Source organism: Micrasema longulum, unplaced genomic scaffold, assembly GCF_059751315.1.
Source record: "Micrasema longulum isolate JH-2025_06_02 unplaced genomic scaffold, ASM5975131v1 h1tg000087l, whole genome shotgun sequence".
Classification (NCBI taxonomy): Eukaryota; Metazoa; Arthropoda; class Insecta; order Trichoptera; family Brachycentridae; genus Micrasema; species Micrasema longulum.
Window position 1 is genome coordinate 172,093 of NW_028277293.1, and position 24,817 is coordinate 196,909.

General features: G+C 33.5%; 1 protein-coding gene and 1 long non-coding RNA gene across 3 annotated transcripts; one reads left to right on the top strand and one right to left on the bottom strand.

Annotated features, from left to right (window-relative positions):
• Positions 1-1,466: 1,466 nt before the first annotated feature.
• On the top strand, positions 1,467-4,894 carry LOC148284790 (uncharacterized). The gene is made up of 2 exons (XR_015823770.1): positions 1,467-1,613; positions 2,180-4,894. It is a non-coding gene; the product is annotated as an uncharacterized LOC148284790 (long non-coding RNA).
• A 10,706-nt stretch (positions 4,895-15,600) lies between these two features.
• Positions 15,601-24,317, bottom strand: LOC148284791 (uncharacterized). Of its 2 annotated transcripts, none has more exons than XM_088234488.1 (6): positions 23,900-24,317; positions 23,675-23,743; positions 23,509-23,577; positions 22,495-22,587; positions 22,187-22,349; positions 15,601-15,781 (listed from the first exon to the last, which is right to left on the bottom strand). In XM_088234488.1, exons 3-6 carry the CDS (start codon positions 23,534-23,536, stop codon positions 15,685-15,687), a joined length of 381 nt encoding a protein of 126 aa, XP_088090614.1. In that variant the 5' UTR covers positions 23,537-23,577; positions 23,675-23,743; positions 23,900-24,317; the 3' UTR covers positions 15,601-15,684. The 2 variants fall into 2 exon arrangements, with proteins under 2 accessions (XP_088090614.1, XP_088090620.1); XM_088234494.1 differs by lacking the exon at positions 15,601-15,781 and adding an exon at positions 18,633-19,753.
• Between the last annotated feature and the right edge of the window lie 500 nt (positions 24,318-24,817).

The window sequence follows — 24,817 nt, forward strand, 5'->3', positions numbered from 1 at the left end:
AATTTATCACACGACTTGGAATTTTTTGGGATAGATCTTCCGGCTTTTCGTAGATCTCTTCGCGACTAAACAGTGTGGGATGAGGTTGGATTGGCATGGTTTAGCTCAAAGTTTTAGGTTTTTCGTTTTTTTTAAATATATTGTTTACAATTATTGTTTTGCCCTTGTTTGTCTTTGCTAAATAGTTTTATGTTCTTTTTGTTTAGTTTCTTGCATTTATGTTTCTTCGTGTAACTGTTGTAATTGGCTTAGGCCGTATATATAATAAATAAATAAATGTGTAATAGTGAAAAACGTCTCGGGCTTCGGTTTGTTTACTCACTATTAGGAATGTTATTGGAAAGAAGTGCTTTTTACAAATTAATTTTTCCTTTTGACGTTGCTGGGTCAAGTATGAGGGATTTTAGTCGTTCTAAAAATTTATTTTAATATGCCAATATATCTTCTTGCCCATACTGATCATCGTGGTTTCGGATGTGACAGGGTTTAAAGAACATCCTGTATATCGAGACGGTATACTTAACTTTTGTACTATCTGTATCTTCCTCGGTATGTTCTACCTACTTGTTATATCGACATCATATGATCGAAACAAGCCAATGGAATGACCGCAAACAATTAGTCCACGTTCCTTACGTCATTAACATTTTAAATGGTTCTCATTTATATTTTAAATAGGCTTCTGTGATAAAAAGTGTTCACTTTAAAGCGATTATAAACTCCAATGAGCCCTAATTCAAGCAAAAGAGCTCGCTTGAACATGATTTTCATATAACTTTTGACATTTACCGAGACGGTATGCTTAACGATCGTCTGTCTTTATCTACCGAGCGATTACAAAGCCGGCTTCTTTAACGTCTCGATACGTACGCTCCGGAAGATAGCAAAACAGACGGAAAAATAAAATAACTGTTAATTTTTTTGTAATGGCAACTTTCTTACGCCTATATACTTTTATATGTTAATAGGGCAGAATCAAGCGACATTATTTTTGCATCTAGCCACTCGTTTCGGAAACTGATATGTCAGAATTTATTTCGACTTCAAAATGTACTTATTTCTCTCTCATATTTTTAATAGGATTTTAAGATAAAAGTACCAACCTCAAAACGATTAAATATTTAAGTAAATCGTAATTAAAGGAAAAATTCCTCGGTGGAACAAAACTTTTGACACTAATGCGTAGATAAACGTATCGACGGGTCTAGAACCCCTCTATACAAACCAATGTACTTACCTCAAAACTTGATGGAGGGGGGATCGGTAGCGTATCTTAGTAATCGGTCGTGAGAATTTTATCTTCAACTATGACGTCATACTAAACCAATGCAAGGCCTACTACATACAGGCCATGGCGCGCCACGGATTTTTAAGTGTCACGTGATTAAGTCAGTGCTACGAGAAAGTGCTATTCTGCAGGACCGGCACCGGCCGGCGTTCCACGATCTACATTATCTCACCATTACATTATCTCTGGCGCGACCGTTTGCATATGGCGTCGTTTGTTGTTGTTGACTGTTATTGATATTTTGTGTTGTTTTACCGCATTTATATTAAATAAACAAAGTTATTTGTGTGATTTAAACAGTGAAGTTTACTTGGAAAATAAATTGGTAAGTAAATTTTGTATTTAAATATGCGAATTTAAGGTTTAACTGAGTTCGAATTTTATTTGACGTTTCAAACATTCAACAGATTTCAATAAAACGTTCATACTTTGTAACCGATATAGCACTTTCTTCTTGTTTATATTTAATTTTCAAATGTGTTCATGTTACCCATACTTATGTAACATGAACACATTTGAAAATTAAATATAAACAAGAAGAAAGTACAGTAACATATACACGTCTTTTATTCATAACGTTAGTTAATATTTTCAATAACATCAATGTTCCATATTTGAGGTTATTTGTCACTTGAATATGGCTTGCTTACGAGAGATGATTTTAATTTAAATTTCTGCTTGTTATCTTTATCCATACCTAGTGGCGCATAATGCACTGTATTATTTCAATACGGTGTAATCTCGGCCATTAATTACAAGAAGCCTCGCGATTCAGGGTAACATATTAAATTATTATAGTAAAAATGTACTGTTTATGTTAGATTGTTAAAGTAAGACCCAATTAAGCATTGTAAAATTCCTATGCCTTATTTTGTTGTTGTTTTATTACAGGTTATTCACAAGATGGGAAGGTGTTGCAGTGTTATTGGCTGTAAATCCAACTACCGCTCACAAGGTGGAAGCGTATCCACATTTGCTCTTCCGAAAAATGATACTCTACAGAAAAAATGGCTTCGTCGAATTCCAACGGATTTATCTGGAATAAAAAATCCGTATATTTGCATCAAACATTTTGACGAATCCTAGATCATACGAAGCGATAAGTGCACAGTACGCGGGGAAGTTGTAGATGTGGCTCGCAAAATTCCCAAGCTTTCTGAGGGAACCGTTCCTACGATATTTCCAAACGCTCCCAAGTATCTGTCTACCGCCCCCCGAGTGTCCAGGAGACTCGCCGATGTGGAGGCATCCCGGATGGAGGCTGCTCTCAAAAATATCCTCGACAATTTTAAGAAGCACAGGGCAGCGAAGACTATAAAATCTTTGGATAATGTAAAAAAAATCTTTTCCTCCGGGAAGATGTTAAATGAAATCAAACCAGAATGGGTTTTGACGGAGACAGTGCTACACAAAGTTTTATGTTTAATGGATTCAAATGATACGCCTTGTGTTTTAGGGGCTATTAAAGTGATGAGTGATTTGCAAGTACATTTATATTTACATAATAAGTTTGTAAGTAAGAGTCGACATCTAAAAAACATTAATTTAATTCTAAATATAGACAATTTGAGTGAATTGATAAATTTTATAGTCTTCGTACAATAACCATGCCATCACCACTGTCAATTTAAATGATGTCCTAATTACATGTATGTTGTATGTTGCAAAGACACTTTCCGGATGCTGATCCGGGAACAACGTTCATTATAGAACAAATAAACTATGCCGCAACCCTTAATAATCTCCGCTGGTACAGTGGGAACACTTTGATATTTGCAGCAAGTATGTTTGTACATTCTTCGGCCATGTATCACATGTTATACAATAGTCAATATTTGTGCATTCCACACCCTAGAAATATTAAGAAATTAATTGCAAAATTTAGTTTATTTGATCACGATGTAAAGGGCGGTGTAGAATATTTAAAAACAAAAAAGCAATTCTTAAAAAAAGAAGAACTTCTTGTGAATTTACAATTAGATGAAATTTATATAAGTCCTCAACTTAATTTTAAAGGGGGTAATTTATATGGAAGCAGTAATACTGATCCATCAAAAATTGCCAAAACTGCTCAAGTATTTATGGTATCGAGCATTTCGTCAAAATACAAAGATGTCGTTAGTATAGTGCCAGTAAATAATTTGACAGCCGAACAACTAAAGTCTATTAGTATATTAAATGTTATAAAGGAGGTTGAAGATATTGGTTTTAAAATAATATCTTTAATTTCTGATAATAATGCCATAAATAGGAAAGCATTTGAATTGTTCCAACCGAATAAAATATTACTCCCGAGTGTACCTCACCCGATAGATAACAGTAGAACATTATTTTTTATTTTTGATCCTGTTCATATAATCAAGTGCGTTCGTAACAATTGGATATGTAATTGATAATGATAATTGTGTAATAAAATTTCTTGATATTGATGATTTTAAAGGAACGTTGGAAGCTCAATTTCAACATTTGCGTTTAGTCTACGAACTAGAGAAAAAGTCACTTGTTAAATTTGGACACATGTTATCATACAAAGCACTGTATCCTAGCAGTATTCAAAAACAAAATGTGTCATTGGCATTAAAAGTTTTTAATGAAAAAACTATTGCAGGGTTAAAGTGTGTTGCGCTTAAAAATCCTGAAACCTTTTTAGACTCTGAGGGTACATTCACTTTTTTAAATATATTTTGTAGGTGGTGGAAAATTATCAACGTACATAGCGCATTTGAAGGAAAGCGCTTTAACGATCCGCACAGGGAGCCTATAAGGGAAGAAAGTTGTGATAATATAAACTTCTTACAAAACATGTCCAGATGGTTAAAGAATTGGAGGGTTGCAATTCCTGTTAGTAATTCTTTAAGTGCGCAAACATTTCAATCTCTTATCACCACTTTAGATTCATTCTTATTATTAATTCCAAATATGTTCTCTATGTACAAAATAGATTACCTCCTACTGGGCAAGTTCCAGAATGATGATCTGGAAGCAAGATTCGGGTGTTATAGGCAAATGAGTGGAGCTAATTATTACATTAGCTACATTCAAGTCTTAGAAAGCGAAAGGAAACTTCGCTTTAAAGGCAGCATTATATTAGTATGTAATGGAAATAATATTCCATTAAAGACACTCCTTCCTGAAGTAACTGCATCCATAAATAATGTATCTGTGGATTTAACTATTTATAATGATGTAATATATTCTGAATTTTGTTTAGGTAATATTCCTGAGAATTTGATGCCAATTATTACATATATTGCTGGCTATAATGTTAGAAGAGAATTGAGAATAAAGAAATGTGATATATGTGTAGCTTGGCTTCAGTCATTAGATAAGGAGGTAGAAGTTGAAAATGTTCCCAAAGAGTTGATTTAGGAATTAGATAGAGGAAAGTTTATATTACCGACTGAGAGTCCCTGATATTTTTATTAGTGGCCAAAATCAACTCTACATTTTGAAGAAGATATGTGTTTCCAAATTAAATGATTATTTTTCACTTCAGGATGATTTTTTAAATCAATGTACTTGTAAAAAATCTTTGCAAATAATATTAGAAAACATTTACCGTAGAACCTGTAAAATCCTCTTAAGTAACTTAGCAAAAAACAAAAATGATGAACTTGCTGTAAAAAGTTGTACCGGATCAGGTAGGAAAGTACAAAAATTTAATTAGTTATATCTTATCTAGTACATACCATCAATTCTCTTAACTTTCTTGTGTTAAACTTAATATCACGCTTTGATGTTCGGGTACATTATTAGCAATTTTGAATTTTGTGAATTATATAATTGTCTTAGTATTTGGTTGTGAATATAAATGAATTTGTTGTTTGTTATGAAATGTTCTTTGGATATTAACTCTTCACTTTTATAGCCAAAAGCCCCTAGAACAACAAACTTTCCTTCCAATGCAATATGTATTGAACAATTTTTCATTCTGCTTTTATAATTTTCATAATGTTTATCGGTGAATGTTTTAAAATTTTTATTATAAAATGTTGTTTGGATGTTGACTCTTCACTTTAATAGCACCCAAAAGACAACACATTTTTCTTAAAATGCACCATGTATAATTTAATATTCTTCATTTGTGTACACTGTTTTTACAATTGTGAATTATCAATGAATATACTTAATAAAATATTTTTTCATCTGATATCTTGTAATGCTTAAACTATTTATATATATTGAATTAGAAATGTGTGTATTCTTTAATTCTTTTCACCACAAAATGTTATTTTACAAATGTAGCTTTGAAATTTGTACATTCTATTTAAATAATTGTCATTCTATATGTGTTTGTTTTTGAAAATGATAAATGTTTTTTATTTTTATTTAGTTAAATTTAATAAATTATCTGCCGATTATTTTTTTCATCTGTTCAAGTTTAAATTGAGCTTCCAATGTCTCAATTTCAACATAAATTAATATAAGGAAGTTATTAAAAACGATTATTTCCTAGATAATGTTATACATTATTTGTCTATTTTTGTTTAATTTGATTATAAAAATAATTTTTGCTGTAAATGATGTGTTTCCATTATTATTACGGATTTACCTAACTGTGTTTTGTTGAATAAAGGATGGCTATTTATGAAATATTTTCATTTATTTCTTTACCTTTACCCTTTTACAATGTGTTAATTTTAATAATTTAAACATCTTCAGCGTCGTAAAACTTTTACATACGGTGAAAATCGACTCGCACATTGCGTACCGAATACTAGAATACGACGACACTGACTTCGTAATTCGGCGACCGCGCGCCTAGCCCTTTATGTAGTAGGCCTTGAAATCAATGTCATTTTAGTGCGTAGATATGTGTACCGTGACGTACGCTTCCCTCTTGTTTCATATCGATGTACCTACCCAAAACCAAAACTTAAAGGGGGGGGGGTCGGAAGTGTATCTTCGTAATCGCTAGAAAGAATTTATCTTTAACTATACCGTCAAGGTGAAAGTATGACATCTTTATCTTCTCATCATTATCGAGGCCCAGATGTGGCAACTCTAACCTATAGTCCTTAAAATATAGCTTGATTAGAATGACAGTTGTCAGCAAAAGTGACAATATAACTTTGTACTAACGTCTAAGGAGTGATTTATATTGAATGAAAAATCATTCATATTCAAAACAATGCTTGACATATAAATCAACATAATTATATAAAATCAGCTTTAAAACAAACAAAAAAACTAAAATAAACCTAATTATTAACGACGTTTTACAAGGTTACGTAATTTGGCAAAAATGTTAGAGATGAGACAAATTGATCAATGTAAATCGATCGAATAAAAAATAGTTCATTTGATGTTGTTCATGAAAAAAAGTATTTAATGTCTTATTGTTAGTAAATAATTGTCTTGAACACACTATAATAGGCTTGTTTTTGCATTTTTATATCAATTTTTGGAAACAGAGTCTCATGTTTGCATGAAAAAACTGATAAAATCGATTTGATCGGTACATGATACGTGATCAGTAATTTCATCACTAGTGACATTAGTTTGGCAGCTGTCAATTTAATCAAGCTATATTTTAAGGACTATAGCGATTGTCCTGACATTCGCAAAGCACATTTCAGATTAAGGTTTACGAAGTGTGCAAGGAGAGTGATTTGCTAATGAATGTGCAAAAGTCGAACGTCATGGTCTTTGAAAGAAATGTAACTATGACTGAATGTAAGATTGTAGTAAATGGAGATAGTTTGAAACAGGTCGAAGAATTTGTATATCTGGGTAGTATGTTTACTAGAGATGGAAATATGGACAAGGATATTGAAAGGAGGGTTAGTGCCGGTAACAGAGTTAATGGTGCCTTAAAGTCTGTCGTAGCAAATAAGTGTATCGCAAGAGGCTAAATTAGCAGTTTATAATGGAGTTCTGGTACCAACCCTAATGTATGGAAGCGAAGCATGGAGTTGGAAAAAAAGGGACGAAAGTAGACTGAATGCTGTTGAAATGCGATCCCTCAGGCGAATGTGCGGAAAAACAATGTATGATAGGTGCCCTAATGTCGAAATTAGAGCAGAATGCAAGGCTGAGTTCAGCATTATCGACAAAATTAAGAAAGGTCTTTTGCGATGGTTCGGTCATGTGGAGCGAATGAATGATGAAAGAACGGCTAAAAAGATTTATGATGCGAATGTGTCTGGTTGTAGAAGTCGAGGAAGGCCGAGAAAGACATGGCATGATCAAGTACAACAAATTCTTGAAAGTGGTCATGTGAAAAGTCGGAATAATCGACGTGCGTGCATGAGAAGATGTATGAATGTAAAGGAAGCAAAGGAAGTGTGCCAGGACAGAGTGGTGTGGCGTTCTATCCTCTCTGCCTACCCCTCCGGGGAAATGGCGTGATGGTTAGTTAGTTAGTTAGTTAGTTACATTTCAGATTCCCCTTTCCCTTTTGACCCGTAAGTTACTCAAAATCATGGATGACGAATCGCATAAACTCATGTTATTTACTCCCTGTAACCTGAGATTATTTACAGGACCTCTTAAACCAATTAATTCGGCAATTTTTTGCTAAAGTAAAGACACCGTGCGCTACCATCGTCTAATAACACATCTACCTTAACACTTCCTGGACCGTATAATTTAACAGGAACGATTTTTAACAATACTCTGTTGTTCTCCCGTGTGCTGGTAACCACGGCGCTAGACACATTGTCAATACTGGCTTCTTCAACAATTATCTTTTTTGTTTTATTTATTTATTTATAGTACTGTGGGGAGCATCGAACTCAGGTCAGCGATACACCAAAGCGCGCATAAGTGAAATCGATACACGCAACACTCGCCTCGATCCAGGCGGGTAGCACTGACCTAAGTGCTGATAACGCAAATTCGATTGTTCGTCAGTCCAATGCCCTGGAGGACATTACCTTCCCTCCGTTGTAGTGGAAGACCAGGGAACAAAGGAATCCAACGTATAAAAGAAGGACCCGTTCAATAGACCACTACACATCTCTTCAGTACTCTCTTACGGACGTTACTCTGTCCGACATCATTTTTATTAGTTATTTAATTTATAATTAAATGGGAAATAAATAATTGTATTAACATCTAACGCTGTTTCTTCTGTCTACGCTCCGACTGGTGTAGAGGCTCCTCAACACTCCAACCCAGAAAACATGACATGTGTCCCTTATTCAGACATCAAAAACTGTATACTTCCATGATGCGACATGCATGGATATATTTTCTGAGAACCTGCATGCGCGCTATTTATGTATTGATGCGCAGGGAATGTTATTGTCTTTTTACAAATTAATTTTTCCTTTTGACGTTGCTGGGTCAAGTATGAGGGATGCAGGTGTCTGAGGCATTTAGTGAAGGTATTGTAATTTGTTGATCAGCCCTACGCTCCCGAGGCCTACGAGCAACAACCTTGTAACCCCCGAGGTTGACTCAACCTACCCACTCAGGTGTTAACCACCTTTAGATCTCCCTTTGCCTAGTATAGGGAGCCCTTTTAATAGTAACTATCACAAGCATAGCTTGGTAAAACATTTCAATACTAAAGCCTCTTCAATACAACAAGGTAGTAGAGATCCAGAGGAAAAACACTATTTATTTTACTTATTAAAAGAAAACAACAGCCATTATAACCAAATAAAAATACAGTAATAACAACAACCAAAAAATAGAAAAAAAACGTACCCGTGAAAAGCCACTCCATATAATTCCACTTGTAAAAAAAACGATGAGTTTTTTTGCAGCGTAACTTGATCATTTTTGTTACATGAGAAAAGATAATCAGTCTTACGCTTCAGGTACCAGTCCAGGGACTATGAAATATTCTAGTGCGAAAACACCCTTATAAATAAATATTTCAAATCAACCATGTCAGGAATTGAACCCTGACCTCTTGCATGGTAGGCTTACGCGCTGACCATTACACCACTCGACTCTGTCTTAAAAAACTCTTTCATCAGCGGATGCACACGGAGTAACTCCAGATCAGCCTTCCCTCCTTTATTCTTTCAAACAAGAAAAAAATTAATATAATGCAATATAATATGAAAGTACACAAAAATAACCTTTTTAAATGGGTACAGTTGGATTAAATCATATAATATTATATTATAATGTACATGGTTTATATTAACTACAGCAGGATGGTTATTTTTTCTTGGTTTGAACCGGGTTGAACATTTGCCTGTGATAGTTCTGATAATTTTGTCGGTTGACATCCACGCGATCTTGTCCCTTCAAAACTCCCCAAGATGATGATTTTCTCCAAACTATCAGAATTTCCTCTGGAAATATCTCCAAACAACTGCTTTTCTTTTATGTCTGGTTCCTAGAATATATGGAGGCTGTCCACAGAATCTGCAGCATTCGGCCCAAACACCACATTTTGAAAACTTCTGTTTTTTTCTTTTCAGATTTTCCGTACATAAACACTGAGAAAACCAAGGCCTTCACCAGTCTCTTTTTGGAGTAATGGTTTTAATATTATGATTCTTCTAAATCTTCACCAGCCGACTCACAGCACTTTTGGCAATACCAAAATGTTGCTGTATTTTACCTTCACACCCACCACCATCTCTGATGAGAGAACCTGGATAAATGAAATTGTTGGCTTTTTCTAAGTCATGCAACAAAGATAATAATGCTAGTTTATTAGCTCGATCAATGACCATAAGCTTAAAATAAGCTTTTTGTTCAAATTCATTGAGAGTCCCAGGTCTGAACTAGCAGCAAGTATTCGGTCAATTAGTTCTTTCATTTCAATTTCTGATAATGCAATAAGTGTGGTGTCATCAGCATATTTCAGGTTGGATTACTTCTTTCCTTCTTGTCCAGCCATTAAGTGCCTTCCGGGCGATATATTTACCATATATATTAGAAGAGGCTGGAGACAAAATGCAACTATATCCAATGTCTTTTTGAACATTCCCATTTTATAATAAGTGCCACTTAAACCAGGCATTGACCGGTCATAAGCCCTGTAGATGCCTAGACTTCTATATTACCTTCTCCTAAATGTTCTTCATCTCTGTTATAAAATGTTAATATAAACAGCTCCCCAGGGTGTTGAATCCAGTCCTTGTCTACAAAAATTTGGACAAACTTAAAATATTGTTAATATTTTATTAGTTTTTAGTATTCTGACATCAGGTGATGCCTTGAAGCACTTATTTTTGGGTGCTTTTCCCTATTATTTTGATATCTGAATTCTTCATTCTGTTTGGACACAGATTATAGATACACCTGTATATCACCTTTAAAAATTATAGGGATGTGGAAATTTTAATGTATGTAAAAAAGTAACTGGTATGTAAATTGATCACTAAATGACAGGTCATAGGCCATATAACTGCCTAGACTTTCATTTTCACTTTCCTAGTACCCATCTCTCTGGAAATATCTGGAATTGGAATTAAGAATTGTAGTTAAAAAATGCATTTAAATTATGTTACATAATATGTTTTGCATTATACAGTTTAGGGGCTCGTGCTCTAGTAGTTAACTTCTTTGCCTACCATGTAAGAGGTCTCAGATGCTATTACCATCATGGTTGACATGAAATACTACTACTACTACCATCACGCCATTTCCCCGTAGGGGTAGGCAGAGAGAATGGACCGCAACACACGTCTATCCTGGCATACAATCCTAGCCTCTTCCACATTCCTACATCTTGTCATACATGCCCTTCGGTTCTGTCTGCTTTTGACGTGACCAACTTAAGATTTTGGTTTATCTGATCATGCCACGTCTTCCTTGGTCGTCCTCGTCTCACTTTGCTGTTCATTTTTGCCATATATCCTTGTTTTACCATTCTTTCGTCGTTTATTCGTTCTACGCGACCAAACCATCTCAGAGACCCTTTCTTAATCTTATCAATTATACTTGACTCAGATTTACACTCTCGCCTGATTTCATCATTCGTTATCCTGCCATACATTGATTTCCCACACATTGGTGTAAGAGATCGCATTTCAACCGCGTTCACTCGACTTTCATCCTTCCTCTGCCAGTTCCATGTTTTCTCACAGTAACCTCACTATCCCTTCCAAATACCATCGATTTTGACTTACTTTCGTTCATCGCCAGTTCGCTCTCCAAGCATACATCATACGTTCTAGAGACTATTTGCTGCAAATCATCCTTGCTGCTTGCTAACAGAACTGCGTCATCAGCATACAACAAGCAGCTTACTGAAAAATTATCCTATTTTGCTCCAATACCCATACATTCTATCTCTTTCATACAGTTGTCCATGTATAGATTAAACAACCATGGTGACATTAAACATCCCTGTTTCACGCCTTTTGAGATCGCAAACCAAGATGTAAATCCCTCATTAACTCTTATACACGCTGAACTCTCCTCATAGAGAGACGATACTGCACGTACAAGTTTATTGTTTACTCCATACTTTTCCAACACCCCCCACAATTTCATTCTATCTACTTTATCAAACGCTTTTTGCAAATCGACAAATGCTCAGAATAGTTTTTGACTTGTTGCCAAAACCTTCTCCGTTAGCATTCGCAGGGCAAAAATTTGATCCGAAATTTGATCCGCAATTTGACATGAATTATCAATTTTAAAAAGGTGTTTTTACATGAAGATATTTTACTATCTCTGATCTGGCATCTAAAGCGCAAGATTGAACATCTTCCCTTTTACAACAAAACATGATCGAGGTACGTTGCAATTGGTATACTAATTCAGTTCTCTATGCACCATGAGGTGAGGATCAGGGAATGGTGATGACGAAATAGCTGCAAGTTTTTTCTTTGCTATTTCTTTACAAAAAGGTGTGATTCCTTCTAAAACTGTAAGATATAATATTATTTGTAAATAAATCATGTATCTTAAGTATTTTTATTTATGAAGATGGGCAAAGGTATATGGAAGCCTAGGCATTTACAGGGCTACAACTAAATGTCATTGGCTGGTATACTTGCTTTACACACTGTGACATTTTCCATTATCTTTTGAATTTGCAAGTCCTATATTAATATCCTGTTGAGATAGAGTGAAAGAGTTCGGGTATTTAGGCAGTATCATTTCAGAAAATATAGACCCCGACATTGATATAAAATGTAAAATAGAAGCAGCCCAAAAAGGATTTAACCAAATGAAAATTCTTCTTTGTGACGATAATATAAACCTTAAGCTGAGACGACTAATGGTCAAATGTTATATATAGTCTGTCTTGACTGTACGGCGTAGAGGCGTGGACTCTAAAAGTTAATATTATAAATCGCTTTAAAGCATTTGAAATGTGGATCCACCGTAGAATGTTAAGAATATCTTGGACTGATATGATAACCAACAATGAAGTATTATGTAGAGTCAATACTAATACAGATCTAATCACTACTGTTTAACTCCGTAAGATTTCATATTTTGGCCATGTGTTGAGAGGTGATAAATATGCCATACTTCAGCTTGTCACGAAGGGGAAGATCGAGGGACGTAGAGTGGTCGTAAGAAAACAGCTTTCCTGGCTTCGGAACATCCCAGCGTGGACCAGGATTAGTGTAGTATAGGGAAGCTTTCTGTCAAATGATCGTCAACATCGGGGGGACCCGACATGACACATTAAGAAGAAGAAGATATATCCTGTTGAACTGTATTTTCGCATTGACCAGTTTTATTTTTATTAAACCATTACCGTTGTTTAAAAACATGTATTCTTAATAATTATAGGCTGGTTACACATGAGATCAAAAATTCAATATTCTTATTGTTTGTTTATGGAGAAAAATGATATTTTATTGGAGCTTAGAATCTAATTGCAGGTAGTTAAAGTTATACTCAATTGTCCACGACTTTTTAACCTTTTAATTTCAATTCCACTTAATTATGAATCAAGAAATGAGTTGTGAAGAAATTTGATGTTTGGGTGATGTAATAACTACCAATCGTCCAAATGTATTTATCGATATTGAAAAACTGCCGTCGAAGGGCATTGTAAAGCTAAATACATTTGATGAGACATTCCAGCTAACAGAAAATGATAGATTGTGATGAAAATAGCGTGGTTTCTACAATCCCAGATGTGAAAGGCATCCAACCATCATCACGTAAAATTGATCCAGTAACAGACTACCAATTTTACGAGGAAATAAATACCTCTGGTAAGGATGAATGTGAAGCTAAACACATCTTAAGATCTCGACAAAGATTTTTCGAAATTACAAATGAAATATCAGGAGTAGCGGTTGAAGAAGTCTTAATGTAAATAAGAATAATTTTATATGTGTAATATATACGAGTAAGTAGTTTTGTGATAATGGAAAAATAGTCAATCACTACAGAATTATTTTTTTATTTTGTTGGTGTACTAATAGAATTTTAAAAGCATAACATATTTAATCGCTACCACTGGCAGTATTTGTCGGCCTCGTGGTGTAGTAGTCAGCGTGTTTGCCTACCGCGCAAGAGGTCTCGGGTTCGATTCCTGACATAGGTTGACATGAAGTATTTATTTAAAAATGTGTTTTTACACCAAAATATTTTCATAGTCTCAGGACTGGCATAAGACTGATCATCTTACCTTCATGTAAAAAAATATATATCAAGATACACTGCAATTGGTGTACTAATGCAGTGCCCTGTGACATTAATTTTAAAAACGCATTAAATCTAAAATAAATGGATTTTCTTTTGAATTAATAAAATAATTCAGTTCGGCAGTTCAAATAAGAACTACGGGACGCGAATCTTATTCGGAAGGATACGCAGGAACTGGCAGCTGACAGAGATGCATAGAGGCTCTTTGTGAAAAAACCATGTATAATTCGGTGGTGTTTTTTCGTCTTTCTTTACGCCCAATGCGTCACATGTATTTAGATTTGTCTCAAAAAACTATGTTACAAATTTTTTAGAACATCTTAATTATCAAAAGGAAAATAATTTAAATATGACAATGTTTGAGAATGGTTGCATTCAAATAAGTCTTAGTGTAAATGTGTCATAATGCCATAAAGTGGTTAAATTGCGAAGCTATTTTTTATTTTTTGGCATATAACAGTTTATTTTTTTAATTTATTCTGTATACTTAATTCGAAATTAGTTTTTTTTTTGGTAATGACTTTATTTGATCAGAGGTGCTGAAGTTGTGAAGGTGTTAAAGTTACGCAGTCTGGCCATGAAAAACCATGTATATATACGTATTGACGCAGGAAAGGAAAAAGTTACCAAGCAACATGTAGCAACTTTACAAAAGAGTCAATTCAAGTTTTCAATTATTTTTTTTAATTAATAAAAAAATCTCATACATATGTACTATGTTAGCGTGATTCCTACATAATTTAAATAAAATTAAAAATAACACATCTTGAATTAGCTCTTCTGTAAAATTGCTACATGTCCCTTGGCAACTTTTTCCTTTCTAGCGTTGATATCTTAGGTGAACTTATTATTATATTAACAGTTGAACAAATGTGTTTATTATAAACTTTAAGATTTGAAAAATTACCTTCATCACTAATTATTAAATAAGTATTTTTAAATTTGGCAAGCATTTTTCATTCTTTCACCTTTATGAGAATTGAAGTAAATGCCACCTGTAAACCCAAATTCAGTAGGGCTTTTTGAGAATAAATCTCGGAAGAATTTTGGATGAACGGTAATTTAAATTGAGGAATATACAAATAAGACAACAGTTGCCAGTTACTGGCATTGAGCAAAGGTGATACATTTGACTGGAGAATGCCTCATGAAACCCTCAATCAGTTTACTTACTTTACACAGCATCAGGGCCATAATCCTCATCGGTACATATAGACACAATTTACTTAATTTTTCTAATAACTGTATCTACCTCGGTATGGCAAATTTTGATCCACTGACATGTCATTACTTGTTTTCATTACGTCATATGATGGAATTCAACGAATAGGTGGTGCTGAAACTTTTTTTAGTTACTTTACTCAGCATTCAGTGCTAAATTAAAATGAAAGAATTTCTCTTTCAAATTTAATTGAATCGTAAAAATACCAAAAATTGCTAGGTGGAGCAACATTTTTGTAATTTTTAATGCGTGGATATGTGTATCATGGAGTATTTGAGCGCTCGGTACATATAGATGTACTTACCTCAAAACTTGATGATATGGGGTTGGTAGTGTATCTTCATAATGGCTCAAGATAATTTGTCTATAAATATACTGTCATAAACAAGGTATGTCACTTTAGCGCGTAGAAGGGTTCAATCACCGTGGTCGGGAATTCGTAGATAAAGATTCCCAAATTCCAAGTCCAGTGTGAAGCGGAGGTCATAAGCAAACCATAGTGAAATGATGAAGAATACCAGGTCGGGGAGTAAAAATAAATAAATACCGAATATCAGAGAAAAATAAATCATTTATTGAAATTACGCCGTATAAACCATGAGCGCTGCATGCCCCACCATTCGACCCTGCCACACCGGCCTCAGGAGTCGTATACCGCACAGAGAGAGAGAGAGTGATAGAGGAGGGCGTCCCCCCCCGTTCTAGCCATCTCACTCCCTCCATGTATATAAATGCCTCTGTATAAACAAATGATTAAAACTGAATAACTACTCTTAAATGCCTCAGTACAGAAAAGATAGGTAACTTATTGAGAGGACAACACATTTCTAAGACATACCGACGTCCCTAATGCTAACTCCTTTTTTAACGTGGTGGCGGTCCGAAGAAAGGCTACTTTCCGTAATCAACGTCCGTAACATATGCAAAACTTGAAGAAATAGGTGGTGTTTGTAATCACACAGAAGAATTTATCTTTAACTATACTGTCTTAGTGAACGTATGAATTCCTTAACTTCTGATTGTAATTGCCCCCCAAGTTCTCTAGTCCCGGACGTTCACCGAGAGGAATTCAACGTTATTGATGTCTGAACTGTGGCACACAGATCTGACATGGGAAGACCCGGTGGATGACAGTTAATTTATTATATCCTTAGTTATTAATTTGTTTGTCTTTTCTTACAATTACATTTGCACATTGTCATGCCAAATTTTTACTTTTACCTCACAAAAATCAACAGATGAAAGCGTTGAGAAAATAGGGATGTTTGAACATGCGCAGAATGGTGAATGTTACACAGTGTGTAATGTGGCCACTTAAACCAGCCAATGACAGGTCATAAGCCCTGTAAATGTCTAGACTTTCGTATTCCCTTCTCAAAATGTTTGCTCAAATTGCTCATTAAAAAAAAACCTGTTGAACTTCCTCATTGGTTTAGTACAGTGTTTTTAATGTTGTTTTTTATATCTCCTACGGTAAAAGAAAAAATAAATTCACTACTTATTACTTCTTTAATTGATGTACTAAATTCCGAAATAAATGATTTGATGTCCAATGATGGAGAGCGGTATACAGAAAATATTGGGTATACAGCAAAAATCAGTAATATTCACGTCTAATGTGCTGTTAATATAAACAAATTTTTCGAATATTTTTTGGAGTAGGCATATATATTTTTATAAGACCTAGAAATAACCTCAACATTAAACAATTGAAAACGGTGCGTTATCCATTGTACAATCATTATTACAATTTGGTATTATTGGTTAGGGAAGTTTTCTACACAAGTATTATAAACTCAGTAAAAAATAGTACAAAGATCAATTTATTATTAAAGTGATTTTTAAAAAAACCATCAACATTCCTAACAAGAGTTTTTCACATAGACTTTAATTTAACATTATAATGCCAAAATTCAATACTAAGTATTTCAACATTCAAAAGTTATGATCAAAGAATAAACTTCTTTAATATAAACAAATTTTTCGAATATTTTTTGGAGTAGGCATATATATTTTTATAAGACCTAGAAATAACCTCAAAATTAAACAATTGAAAACGGTGCGTTATCTATTGTACAATCATTATTACAATTTGGTATTATTGGTTAGGGAAGTTTTCTACACAAGTATTATAAACTCATTAAAAAATAGTACAAAGATCAATTTATTATTAAAGTGATTTTTAAAAAAACCATCAACATTCCTAACAAGAGTTTTTCACATAGACTTTAATTTAACATTATAATGCCAAAATTCAATACTAAGTATTTCAACATTCAAAAGTTATGATCAAAAAATAAACTTCTTTAATATAAACAAATTTTTCGAATATTTTTTGGAGTAGGCACTTAGTTTTCTACACAAGTATTATAAACTCAGTAAAAATAGTACAAAGATCAATTTATTATTAAAGTGATTTTTAAAAAACCATCAACATTCCTAACAAGAGTTTTTCACATAGACTTTAATTTAACATTATAATGCCAAAATTCAATACTAAGTATTTCAACATTCAAAAGTTATGATCAAAGAATAAACTTCTTTAATATAAACAAATTTTTCGAATATTTTTTGGAGTAGGCATATATATTTTTATAAGACCTAGAAATAACCTCAAAATTAAACAATTGAAAACGGTGCGTTATCTATTGTACAATCATTATTACAATTTGGTATTATTGGTTAGGGAAGTTTTCTACACAAGTATTATAAACTCAGTAAAAAATAGTACAAAGATCAATTTATTATCAAAGTGATTTTTAAAAAAACCATCACATAGACTTTAATATAACATTAAAATGCCAAAATTCAATACTAAGTATTTCAACATTCAAAAGTTATGATCAAAGAATAAACTTCTTTAATATAAACAAATTTTTCGAATATTTTTTGGAGTAGGCACTTATCGAGGTTTAAACATGAGGGTTATGAGATGAACTGAACTTCAAACAAATTTCAATATTTAACTTCTTATTGAAATTCAGTGAAATACACAATATAATTTTTTTAGTACCTGTACAACTTCGGTCTCATTTTTTTATTCCCCAGACAATAAAACCAAGATAGGTACATGAATACACAACATGATATTGTTAAATGGCAGTAATCAACAAATGCATTTTAAAAAATGTACGAAATATATTAAATAAATTGAAAACACTTACATTTTACCTTCTACGCAGACACGACTGGCGGAATTCACTATATTAAATGTCTAGTAACACTAAAAACTACAATGATTTTTTTAAAGATACCTACACATGAAATCATTACACTAGAAGTCAAAAAAATTTAACACACAAAAGACATATTATTTACAAGTCGGACAAAGCACACTTTTGTTTTCAGTTCTATGAATAATGCAAACTGGTTTTTTGCACGTTTCGCAAAATGTTTTTGTCCTTCTTTTTTCCGAACAAAATCTGCAACATCCAGTTTTCTGCCGACTACTGCCTGCAAAAGCCAATGGTTCTTCTGTTGACAACTCCTGCACTTGAGATGTTGAGGTACTAGAGATCGGAATAATATTTGTTGATGCCAGAAAAAGGTCAATGGCCTCTTGTTGCTGTCTATGAAATCGTCCGAAGCTTTTTCTTTTTTGAACGTTGGGTCTGGCTAAATCCGCACTTAATTGTCAAGTAAATTTTTTCCGTTTACCTCTATAATTTTGCTTCCACTCTGGATATTTTTTCAACCACAAAAAATATGAATTAAGTACTGCAATGTCCAAAATTTCCATAAATAAACGGAACGGCCAGCGTCGAGTTGCTCGCGCGCATAAATAATCTCTGGTCATTTTGTCTCCTGTATCGACTGCCCCCTTTGTTTTATTATAATGCAATATAATCTCGGGTTTTCTGGATTCTGTCGAACTTATATTTGCGTCGTTGAACTGTGTTGACAACAAAAGAACTGATTTATTTTTTTTAGGCACATATGAAACTAATGTAATTTTATTTGTAAATCCAAATAAACTACTGCCTACTTCTAAACTACGCGCTGTCCTTGATTTTGTTCCCTCGCATTGTTAACTTGGCCAGTGTAAACTTGCGTATTCAAAATGTAGGCAGTTTCCGAATCGGAAGCAGTCCAAATTTTGATCCCATATTCGCCGGGCTTACTTTTCATGTACACACGAAATCGACATTTTCCTCTAAAGACTGCAAGCCTCTCGTCTACAGTAATATTAAGTCCGGGAGAATACATTTTTTTGCAAGAATTTGTAAATTGAGTCCAAATTGATTTTATAGCTTCCAGTTTATCTCCACTCACCCGAATTCTCTCTTCCCTCGATTCGCGGTCATCAAATCGGATGCTACTAAAAATGTGTATAAATCTGTCTCGAGACATTGCCGCTGAAAAAAATGGTTGTCTAAAAAGTATTTCATTCGTCCAAAGTTCATTTAATTGCAGTTTTCGTGTTCGATTTCTCCCGGATCCTAATAATATAGCAATAAATGCGTGCATTTCATCCACATTTATCGGTTGGGCATTTCTTTTTCGGTCAATCGGGGAAATCGCGCAGTGAGCATTGTTTTTTCGCATATTTCTTCAACCATCTCTCTTGTTATAAAAGCAGAAAACATGTCTTTGATTGTAGTAATATTTGTACCTTCATTCCGTAAACCAGAGTTTTCTGTTAAAATATTGTGAGCACGGCGTCTTGAAGCTGATGGGGTATTGAGCTCCATTCCATTCCGGATTTAGACCTATAAATAATTTCATTACTATCACATTCATTAATATTTACATTATCATCACTCTCACTTTCTTCGCACACACTATCAGATGAACTTCTTTTGCCCATTTCTACGATATCTTCTGCGTCAGTTATATCATCATTATTTTCGAAGTCTATGTCAGAGTCGAAATCGCTTTCCTGAACGATATTAAAAATTTCTTCTTCAGTTAAATCTCTCCGTGCCATGGTAATAATTTTTTTTTACAATAAACACAAATTTCACAAATAAACTAATCACTTCCTTTACTTACGTTTAAACAATTTATAGTTTATAGAGCGAGCGACTTTCTATTCATCCGTATAAAGTGTCGACGTTTACTGATTCCGTATTAGATATCCGATGCTCACGAAATAATCGCCCGATAATCACTGTCTCTTTTCATCTTATTAAAATTGTATGTGTGTCTTGCTTAGTGATCTAATTAGATTACATCTCTTTCTCTCAAATGAATGTTTTATATATATCTGTCTCAGGGTACTCGAATTTTTGTCATTTTCGGAGATCCCGGTGGACAAAATATTTAATATAAAATTATCTAATTTACCTAAATGTGTGATATATTTTTTTTCTTATGTATTAAGGTTTATTTGACGATTACAAAAAATTTCGTAGTAATGTTCAAAGCAGTTGCTGAGATACTAATAAATTAAGTGCAATTTGCAACGCTGGTTTCATCATAGGAACGGGCGGGTTAATATCTTTACACCAAACATTAATTAAAAACGTTACTGAATAGTTTACAATCGATTTTGATAAAGATACTTTATGTTCTATACAGTTAATCCAATCAAAATTCAAATAATAAAAAATTGTCAATGACAATTTCCGATAAACAAATATTTTCGCACATTTTGTCCAGTATATATTCTGTAATATGGCGAATTTCTAGAATAGTATAAACAAAATCATTTGACGGATAGGTAAGTCTAAATCTATCAGTGGTATATTCCCTCGATAATATAAATGAATTAGCTAACTCAAATGGGTTACCTTAACATGATTTTTTACAATTTTCACAGTCTTTAATACACATCATAATTTTCATAACAATAAAACCAACAACATAATTTTCTATACTTAAATGACTCAAAGTGACACTCTCTAATTTTTCTAAAAGCAATATTTAAATTATCTATTTTTATAATTAAAGGACTATTGTTTGCATTTCGAATTGCTGGTGTTCTACAGGAATAAATTAGTATACAAACAGTATTATTGTCATTTTTACAATTGGCCCCAGGAGAATGTGTCGACACAAGATTTCCAATAAGCAGGTATTTATATGCAATAGTAAATAATGTGGTAGACGGATTACGAACACCAAGACTTCTAATAGATCCAAAAAAAAATTCAAGCGGATCTTGGTTCATATCCCTGCATTTTAAACGCTTGTCCCCACAACTTTTAAGGTGGTTCCATAAATCTCGAATACCACAAATTGTAAAAACCCAATTTTTCAGGACCGGTATATTAGTTTTTATTGGAAAACCAGTCATACGATCTACATATTTCATTGAATTCAACATTTTTAATGACTTATGCCATAATTCTAAGTGTGGAGATTCTTCAGACAAGGCAGTACGATAAATCTTACCACTCACAGGATATATAGAATATCCATTTACACTGTCAAAAAGTGAATCGAAAAATGGCAGCAACCTTGCAGTATCTAATGGTTTTTTTGTAAATGACGATAAAGTAATATTATAATAAGACTCTATACCTGCTGCTACTTTATTACTCATAACTTGACTAGCTAATTTTACCTTCATTTTTCTTACTTTATGAGGTAATATGTGAGAATCTGAAATCCCGTAAATATGTTTAAATCCCACAGACTCCCCAGCTAATTTATATGTAGTAATTATATTTTCCCAAGAATCTAATCCTTCAATTTCGTCAATAACAAATTTTAAATCTTTATCTAAGAGATTATTACGAACACATTTCAAAAGATGGGGAGGATCAAATATAAGAAAAATTTTATGGTCACCAATTAAGAAATACCCACCATTATATTCTTCATTATTACGCAAACATAGAGATCTTGTGTCGTCAAGTAATCCTTTAATGACTCTACTGTTTATGGTACCCTGATCACAAACAGTAGAGACCGGTGTAAGACCACATTCTATTAATTTACGTAGCACAGTTTGAACAATGTCTTTCAAGTCAAAAAACTTTGCTCTGATGGTAGAGCAAAAAGTTTTGAAAGCAACCTGTAACATTTGGGTCCTTCTTTATAAAGTGCAATGGCTAAAGCTTTATCCTTACAAGAATAACGCCGACCCCTTTTATTCTTAACTGACTGCCCTATCTGAGACTTCACAAATTGGAATGCAATGGGATTAAGGGGTTGAAAGACGCTGTTCAAAAGATTTCTGATTACCATCACTTTACCTTTCAGCAGATTTTATCCTTTCTTTAAATAATTTTGTCTTGCATTGGGAGTATCTTAACTGACGTCGGGTCTTCATTATTTGCTTATGTAGATTTTTCTTTCTTGGTGTTAAACTGGCCAAGTGAAGTTCCCCAATATAAAATAGAATAGATTTCGTTTTAGCTATAAAAAAAATAACATGTTTAAAAATTTTAAATTTATAAATAAATTTCATTAAACAATGTAACATTTTCCCGAGAATTAATTTCATGGGCATAACGTAATTGTAAATTATATTATGATTAAAATAACATATTTATGTACTTACGCTCAGTAATTGGCAAAGCTGTAGGAGCAGTTTTACTGCACGAAGGCTGAATATCCGATGAGTGACAGAAGGCACGAACGGTTGGGAGAAATTCTGAAATAATTTTAAAAGGTATTACAAAAGCGAATAGAAATACTTATAATTTTTACACGATGCAACCCTTGATCATTTCTGAAAGCATGTTTTTTGTGTACCACTTTACTTTTATTTATTTATTTATTATATATATACGGCCTAAGCCAATTACAACAGTTACATGAAGAAACATAAATGCAAGAAACTGAACAAAAAGAACATAAAACTATTTAGCAAAGACAAACAAGGGCAAAACAATAATAGTATACAATATATTAAAAAAAACGAAAGACCAAAAACTTTGAGCTAAACCATGCCAATCCAACTTCACCCCACACTGTTTAGTCGCGAAGAGTTCTACGAAAAGCCGGAAGATCTATCCCAAAAAATTCCAAGTCGTGTGATGGATTAACTAATCTACACATTCTGGACATTGGGGCATAAAAACCGAAGTTGCTCTTAGAAGATTTTATAAATAGCAGATTTTGACTTCTGGTGACACGGTTGGGAACATGAAAAGAAATTGATTGCAACAGAGGTGGGACATCACTTAAAGCATTAAGTATTTTGAAAATGCATATAAGATCCATCTCAGTTCTACGTCTCTCCAATGAAGACAGATTAAGAGATTGCTCTATTTCAAAATAAGAATAATTACCCCTTTGCAATCAGAGCAACCATGCCCCTTTTCTTAGAAAACGGTGTTGGACAGACTCGATATGGTCAATATGAGTCCTAATTTAATAACAAACAAAACATATTAACCCTGATGAAGGCATAGTGTTTTGCTGAAAATAGTTGGTTATTAAATTGAAAAGTAAATTAGTACATAAAAAACAAAGTATTTAATATTTCATTTTAATCTTCAAATTAACAATGTTCCACAAAGTTAATACTTCAAACATCAAAAACATAATGTAACACATTAAATATCACTACCTGTTTCACTACTGATAATTATCAACATTTGAACCAAGTCACTCCTAAGAGCAGCAGAATTGTCTGGATCTGAAAATAAATCGTAGATAAATATATTAAGTAAGAATGAAGTACGAATTCAAACAGAACAAATATTAAATGCAATTAATTTCAACTGAAAACATACAGTCATCTACTGGAACCAAATTAAGTTTTTTGATAGAACTCGTACTAGGCCCAGAAGATTGAGGCAGTCCTGAAATCATATAAATTATTAAAAATAATCTGTAAGTTACTAAACAAGGATTTTACTCCGGGGAAAGATTTATGTCGTGTATTTACGGTAATGGCGTATTTACGGTAATAATAATAATCAAATATGTCATAAAATAAAATGAAAACATAAACTTACCTGTAAAGGGAAGAGAAGAGAATGATCCAATTTGAGGCAAATTTATGTCCGGCGAAGCGAAAAAGAAAATCGAGCCATTCCTATTTCTAACCGTACTCGAAAAATGATTATCACAAATAAAAAACTTTTTTTTAGAAACATGGTTTTGTAAAGTTTCTAACAGATCGAAACGTCCAATTCTCCATAGCCATTCACGAAATGTCGATTATTTTTTTGCGTAAGATGGCAAAGAATGTCGAGATGAAATATAATCTTTACACCCAACAACACAACAACTACTTTTGACCATTTTTAGAAAACTTAAAGTCAAATCTTGTAAACCACTCAGGCCCGAATCGAAAGAGATGCGGGAAGGAAATGAATGGAAGTAAACAATAACGAAGTTAGTAGCAGGCAGTTTTCAGCCAATACAAGACCTTCTAGACATTCTTCCGAAGTCGCACAAGCCACTTGCTAGTAAATCAATACAGTTTGTGGCGCAACTGTCGGCGGCGTGTGCCCAGCCACGCCGTGCCGGCCGGCGTCCTTCTAGACGAACCGCCAATTTATCCGTTTCCATTCGAAAAGATATCTGTAGTCTGTGGTTAGTAGCGTTATGCGAATCGATCCCGAAAATTCAAATTTTGTTTTGTTTGAAAACAGCTATTAATTTTTGAAATTTATTTACATTTAGAAAGGGAAAATTAATGCCGCCTAAGTTAGCGGATTTTGGACTCATATCATTGATTTGACCTTTCTGTGAGTTAGTCGACTATAATGAATATAGCTACTTTTCAATATAATGCAATGTTTCAAGATGGCGTCGAAGTTGAGCCCGCCGATGGTAGGTATATAATATTTACAATGGAGGGTGTATTTATCAGGCTTTACAAAAGCAGTTGATCCGTCACTTGATGTTTGTTTATGTTTTGCATTGTT